The sequence below is a fragment of the Physeter macrocephalus genome, unplaced genomic scaffold, assembly GCF_002837175.3.
Source record: "Physeter macrocephalus isolate SW-GA unplaced genomic scaffold, ASM283717v5 random_1096, whole genome shotgun sequence".
Taxonomy (NCBI): Eukaryota; Metazoa; Chordata; class Mammalia; order Artiodactyla; family Physeteridae; genus Physeter; species Physeter macrocephalus.
The window spans coordinates 5104-12419 of record NW_021146833.1 but is presented as its reverse complement, the minus strand read 5'-3'; the positions used below and the strand labels follow the sequence as shown (position 1 = coordinate 12419).

General features: G+C 52.4%; 1 protein-coding gene across 1 annotated transcript in view; it reads left to right on the top strand.

Moving 5' to 3' along the window:
• Positions 1 to 1425, top strand: part of LOC114485524 (unconventional myosin-XVIIIb-like) — a 13793-nt gene extending 12368 nt beyond the window's left edge. Inside the window, exon 3 of the mRNA XM_028487108.2 lies at positions 923 to 1425. Coding sequence (XP_028342909.1) covers positions 923 to 1252 — 330 coding nt within the window. The 3' untranslated portion in view covers positions 1253 to 1425. The remainder of the gene's footprint in view (positions 1 to 922) is intronic.
• Positions 1426 to 7316: the final 5891 nt, after the last annotated feature.

Genomic DNA, 7316 nt, shown 5'->3' with positions numbered 1-7316 from the left:
AACCTCCATACTGTTCTCCATAGTGGCTGTATCAATTTACATTATTCCCACCAGCAGTGCAAGAGGGTTCCCTTTTCTCCACACCCTCTCCAGCATTTATTGTTTCTAGAGTTTTTGATGATGGCCAATCTGACCGGTGTGAGATGATATCTCATTGTCGTTTTGATTTGCATTTCTCTAATGATTAATGATGTTGAGCATTCTTTCATGTGTTTGTTGGCGATCTGTATATCTTCTTTGGAGAAATGTCTATTTAGTTCTTCTGCCCATTTTTGGATTGGGTTTTTCATTTTTTCTGTTATTGAGCTGCATGTTGCTTATAAATTTTGGAGATTAATCCTTTGTCGGTTGCTTCATTTGCAACTATTTTCTCCCATTCTGAGGGTTGTCTTTTGGTCTTGTTTATGGTATCCTTTGCTGTGCAAAAGCTTTTAAGTTTCATTAGGTCCCATTTGTTTATTTTTGTTTTTATTTCCATTTCTCTAGGAGGTGGGTCAAAAAGGATCTTGCTGTGATTTATGTCATAGAGTGTACTGCCTATGTTTTCCTCTAAGAGTTTGATAGTGTCTGGCCTTACATTTAGGTCTTTAATCCATTTTGAGTTTATTTTTGTGTATGGTGTTAGGGAGTGTTCTAATTTCATACTTTTACATGTACCTGTCCAGTTTTCCCAGCACCATTTACTGAAGAGTCTGTCTCTTCTCCACCGTATATTCTGGCCTCCTTTATCAAAGATAATGCTGCCATTCTTGTTTTGCCGATGAGGAGGCTGAGGCTTGGGGAGGAGAAAGGTCTTGTCCAAGGTCACACAGTGTGAGTGGTGGAGGCACGATTTGAACACAGGGAGCCAGGTTCCAGAGAACTTGGACCCTGGCCGCTACGTTGCCATCTTAGCTCACGAGAGCCTTCCCTTGGCTTCCAGATCGGCCATCGGGACTTTGACGTGGAGAAGCGTCTTCGGAGGGACCTCAGAAGGACTCATGCACTCTTGTCAGACGTGAAGCTCCTGCTGGGGACCACGGAGGACAGCAAGAGGTCGGTCAGCAGGGAGGAGCTGGAGAAAGTGCAAAGCCAGGTGGGTGTCACAGGGTCCTCTCAGAACCCCATGGGGAGGATGCTGCGTCCAGCAGGGGGAGAACGGTTCTCCCACCCAGATGGGCGTGGCCACAGCCCTCATGTCTGGCTTCCACAGACCTGCGGGGAGGTGGAGGGCATCGCGGGGCTGGATGGGTCACATGGATATGGTGGATGAGGAAGGGGGTTTGTAAATGACTTAGGAGTCCTGTTCCCTTCTTTAGGGCTGAGGCAGAGTGAGTTTGAGTCCTTGGGCAGATCAGGGCCCTGGGGCAGAATGGCTGGGTGCAGCACGCATGCGTGCCTGTGATGCGTGCGTGCATGGTGACCGGAGGGGCTGGATATGAAACAGATAGTGCTGATAATGCAGCTCCTATGTGAGGATCAGCATCTCCATTCACTAGACAGGTGACTCACCCAGAGTCCCACAGCTAGGGGGTGCCAGAGTCAGGATTCACACCCAGGTCTTCAGGCCCCACCATCCCTGGCTGCCTCAGGGGAGAACGGGAGGCGGGTGAGAGGTGAGGCCAGGAGGGAGCTGAGCACCTCAGGAGACATGATGGGCTCCGACCGTCCTGGTTTAGTGCTGAAAGTCCCGTGTCCCGGGCAAGCCCTCAGCCCCAGGGACACCAGGACAGTTGGTCACTCATTTCTCTTCACGGCCATGTCAGAACATTCGAATCACTTGTGCTTGAATGTGTCCCCTCCCTCAGTCCTCGAGGTACCCCTGGGGGAGGGCACATGATATTGTGCCCATTTAACAGATGGGAAAGTTCTGTCCACAGGTGGGAAGCAGTGCACCCAAGGTAACACAGCAGGTAGGTGGCGGGGTTGGGTTTCACATCCAGGGCTCGTGATTCTAAGTGCAGAATCTGGGGGCTCTTTTGCCTCACCCTGCGTCTTCCTGTCTGTCTGACCGACCAGGTGGATGGAGGACCCTGAGCCTCCTCTCTCAGGCAGTCAGGATGTCTGAGCACTCAGCCACCACTCAGGCATCTGGGGTTCATGCGGCCCCCTTGGCAGGAGGCCCTGTATTCTGCCCGTCTTCCATCAAAATATTCCTGATGCCGTCCAAGTCCCCCCTCTCCGTAGGTGAATGTTCTTGAAAAGGAACCACAGTGGTTTTGTTTGTTCCTCTTTTCTTTTTTTTATTATTCATGAGAAACCTCCCTCTGCAGGGTTAAAATGTGTGTTCTTGGAAAATAGTGGTATTTAGTGAAGGCGCCTTGAGCTGAATCAAAGAGATTCATTCTTCTGAAAGTCCTTCCCCATCTCTGCATCCGGCTCCTATCAAAGAGAATTCACAGCCTTGGCTTTCTGTTGCTGTTGTCATGGAAATTGTTATAAGGATGGGATCGTGTGGACCAGAGGTCAGGGTACAGTTGCTTTGGCTCCCAGCACACGTGTCCCGCCTGCCAGAGTCAGAGCTAATCAAATAAAGTAGCGATGACATTGGACATTGCTGTCTCTCCTCTCCCGTGTACGGTGTTTGTCCTTTACCTGAAGCCTCCAGGGACAGAGGCAGGGAGAGCAGATGGGAGCGGGGAAGGGAGAGGGAGCTAACTTTGCTGCTGGCTGTGTCTTCATTGCTGGGTATGGTGCCGGACTATTCCATTCATTCCTTCAGTATTTATGCAGCATCTACTGAGTGTCAGGCGATGTGCTAGATCTAAGTATATTACGGTTAGTGAGACAGGCATGGTCCTCTCCCTTTGAAACTGACGTCTGCTGGAAAAGAGGACAAGCAAACAATGATACCAATAAACAGAAATATCCCACACCTTAATTCAGGTAGTAAAGGAAATAAGTGGGGTTATTAGAAATAATAAAGGGAATAGGGAATTGCACGGGGTCTCGTTTAGCTTGGGTGATCAGCTAAACTCCCCTGGGAGAAGGAGAAGCAGGCAGAGACCAGAACGTGCGGGGCCTGGGAGGTTTGGATTTTATTCCAGGGGTGATGAGAAGACGTTGGGACGTTTTGAGCAGAGCGTGACATAATCGGATTCAGAGGATCACTCCTCTGTGTGGGGAAGGGATTGAGGAGGGATGAGTGCATGCCGTTAGGAGGCCGGAGTACCCCTCTAGGCTGGAGGAAAGGGTCTCCTGGGTTAAATGGTTGTGGGGATGGTGAGAGGAGGCAAAGTGGGGGCTGGTTTGGAGCTGACAGACTGGTAGATGGTCGGGGTGGCAGCAAGAAGTGCATTACTTAGATCATCCTCACCAGAACCCTAGGAGGTGGCTATTTCTATTTTTGACCCATTTTACTAATAAGGAAACAGGCTCTGAGAGGTTGAGTAATTTACCCAACGGCACACAGCAGCATATGTCTTAATGCCGCCAGCGCCGACAGTTCTGTACCCACGATGTTAACATTTTTCAACCATCTACTATGTATCAGGCTTTTCCTTGGAATTTTTGGGGTCCCCAAACTTGGCTGCACATCTGATAACTTAAGTACCGTTTAAAAATCACAGATTTACAGGCCCCCCTCCTCGTTTTTTCTTCCCATTGAGACCCAGGATCTACTTTTTTTTTTAATTAATTAATTTAATTTTGGCTGCGTTGGGTCTTCGTGGCTGCGTGCGGGCTTTCTCTAGCTGCGGCGAGCAGGGGCTACTCTTCGTTGCGGTGCACGGGCTTCTCATTGCGGTGGCTTCTCTTGTTGCGGAGCACGGGGTTCAATAGTTGTGGCACGTGGGCTCCATAGTTGCGGCTTGAGGGTTCTAGAGCACAGGCTCAGTAGCTGTAGCGCACGGGCTTAGTTGCTCCGCAGCATGTGGGATCTTCCCAGACCAGGGCTCGAACCTGTGTTCCCTGCATCGGCAGGCGAATTCTTAACCACTGCGCCACCAGGGAAACCCCGGGATCTACATTATCAACAGTCACATGAGGGGATTCCAGTGCTGGTCTTAGGACCACCATTTGGGAATCATGGGTCTCGTTTACCCCTCAAAACACGCTTTCACGTTCCATGGCATAGGCCCATTTTGCAGATGAGAAAACTGATGGTGAGGTTATATTAGTGTGACAGAGCCTAGTTCAACCAGTTTTACAATTCATTAAATATTGAGTCAGGAGAACTGGATCCCGCACTTGCTAACGTGACCTTCGCCGTGTGACAGGACCTCCGCGAGCCCTTCTCCTGAAGCGGAGCCTCGTGTCCCAGGCGCTTGTGGGGGTGGGGGGCAATGAGGTCTAGCCCGCAAAGGCTTGAGAAGCTTGAACACCCTCTGCAGCCTCTACAGCTCTCTAACCATGGTGCCGGGTAACCTAGAGAAAGGTTTTCTCTCTGAGGGAATGCGTTTGAAAGCACCTGTTCGTGAACTGTGTGCGTTCAGCAGATCCCGATAAGGTGTCCACTCTGGACGAATTCGAGGCCAGGCTGCGGGGATAAGGAAGAGCCCTTCCCGAGAGGGGCTCCCAGTCTAGGCGAGAGGCCGACCTAGGAGCAGACTGTGGCCAGCAGGGTGATGAGATCTTTCCTGGCGGAATGTTGGGGTTTAGCTGAAGACATTGCCCTTGATTTAGCTGTGGGAGAGGAGCTGGCGGCCTCAGCTGTCTCCTTAAAGGTGGGAACGAATGGCTGGCTGGGTAAGGCGCACGTGCGCGTTGTAGGAGAGAGCACCGGCGGCGGGGGGGGGGGGGGGGCGGGAGGAGACAGGGAGCGTGTTCCGCTTGGCCTAGCGTTGCTGGTGTGCAGCGTTCCCCGGGGAAGGGCAGAGAGGGTAATGTCGGTCATCGATGCTAGAGTCAGCGCGGGAACGGTTTAGTGAGCCCAGCTAAGGAGTTTGGGTTTTATCCCAAAGGTGATAGGGAGCCATAGAGAGCTACAGAGCAGGGAAGGGCACGGTCAGAAGTGCTTGCAAAAAAACCCGGCAGGATTCTAGGCCCCACTGAAGCAGTGATGTGTGGCATGCCGGGCTCGACCAGAGGCATGGGAGGGTCCCCCGGGCAGAGCATCTCCCAGAGCCCCTGCCTTCTTCCCAGGAGGACAGGCCTTCCCCCCTGCCCATTGCCCTACCAGCTAGAATTATTTGTCTCTTTCTGTCCAGTTTCCCTCCGTTGGGAGACTTGGCTCTGTCTCAGCTAACCCCTGAGGCTAAAGACCGGGGTATAAAACATGGAAGACTCCTGGAGGAAAGACACACACCTTGTGAGTTCAGATCCTGCCTCTGCTACTTAATTAGTTGTACGATTCTGAGCCGGTCACCCTGCCTTTCAGAGGCTCCTTTTTCTTACCTAAAAAAAAAAAGAGCCTGATATTCCCAGCTATTGGGCTAGTATAAAGAACCCTAGACCCTGGATTCAAAGGAGTCCTCTAAACTGAAAACTACAAGACAATGATTTTTAAACGTAGAGCTGCCCACTGGCCCCTGCGTCCCAAACCCCGGAGTCAGCTGGTGGAAGACTTTGGATCCTGGGCCCGGTATTTCACAAGACCTCGTGGACAGGTAGACGAGGCCGTGTGTGGGGTGGGTCTAATGACACCTGTTCTTCAGGAGCAGTTACTAATTAATTCCCGTGGCATGCTTCCACCGGAAACAAACTACTCTGGAGACGGCAGCAGTTCCAACAACCAAGATACATCATTGAGATAATCGCTGTGCATAAGTAACATCTGTGAGCAGCAGACGCCGGCACCTGGCTCCGAGGAGAAGGTGGAAGGGGATGTCTGCTCCGGGCAGTGGCGGCTTTTTGTTTAAATTTGATTTGTGCCTTGACCTTTGCCTCCTCCCGAAAGGAACTGTGTTATTTGCTTTCTCTGTTTTGTTTTGTTAAACGGAGAAGAGTTTGCCCTGAGCTCTTCAGTTGTTTACTTAACTCACGCCAGGGGGCCGTGTCCCCCCGTTCCTCCTGAGGACAGAGCTGTTGCTGCGTCTCAGCCATTGTGCCCCCTAAAGAGCTCTGGAATCTAGCGCCTCCTCGCCTCTCCCCTCTCATCACACACCACCTGCATCTCTCATTTGGAATTCTCTCAACTCTGCTGGCCTCGGTCTTGGCCGAGCAATCTTTCTGCCCCCTGATCTTTGGAGAGAGATTTTTTTTAAATATAAATACAGTCGTGGTTCTTTGCATTCAGGATCCATCAGTGGCTCCCCATTTGCCCTCAGAGTACAGTCCACGTACCTCAACGTGACCTTTAAAGATGCCCAGTCCAGCTCCTACCTTCCCGTCACCTCTGACCTGCAGCTTAGACCGTCTTGGGGTCCCCACGCCAAGCCATGCCTTCTGCCGGACGCCCGCTTCTCCCACTGAAACCTCTTTGCCTGATGGGCGTCTTAGTCATCCTCCGAACTTGGGTTCGGGCCTCGTCTCTAGGAGCCACCTCTGACCTCCAGGGTCTGGGCGAGGGGCCCAGCTCCTTTCTCTCACGAGCTCCTGGCCTTCTCCCAGGACAGTCCAGATCATTCTGTCCCAGTTGCCTCCTTGCTTGAGTCACAAAAAGGTCAGAAGAGATTGAGGTGGGCCTGGAACCCGCAGAGTCTGACTCCAACCCCTGGCAGTATGATAACCACCACCCCAAACTACCAGCGTACCTCCCGTTGGCCTGCTGCCCACGCTGGGCTCTCCCAGCCCGTCCGGAAGCCCCGGTGCTCCTGTCGGCCCCTCCACTGGGGGCGTCCGGCTCGGCTTCGGCGTCGCTCAGGTGGGCCCTTAGGCCTGGTGCATATTCCACACGGTGAGCCCCCAGTGGTCCCTGCTAGTGCGCTGACGACGGAGGATCCCCGGTGCCCTTAATCAGGATGGTGGTCGCCGGGTGTCACCCGCGCTTCCATGGGACGTTGAAGGTAACCAGCAAGCTCGGGGAGGACGGTCCTGACAGGAGTCTTTCGTGTGAGCGAGCGCTTAGGCGACACTTCTCTGCAGCCCGGAACCACGGAACAGGTGGCCTGGTGTTTTATTTGAAGAGACTTTTCTAAAGACTGTGTTGGAGTGAATTGATTCAATATGAACATGACCTCCTGTCAGAGGAGATAAAGTCCAAATCGTAATTGGTTAAAAACATGGTCATCCGGAGCCTGTTCACCCCACAAATGCTGACACTTCCCAGGCTGAGATGAATGATGTGTGGGAAAAGGCTGGCTTCGTTGCAGACGGGGAACGCCATCTACGCGTCTCTCCCGAAGGGCCTGGTACTATTTAGCAATGGAGTGCCAGGCCCCCAGAGCAGCCTGGCCGCGTGCCAGGGTAATCGTAACCACGGGAACGCTGACGGCAAGCGTCCGTGGCTTACACCGTGC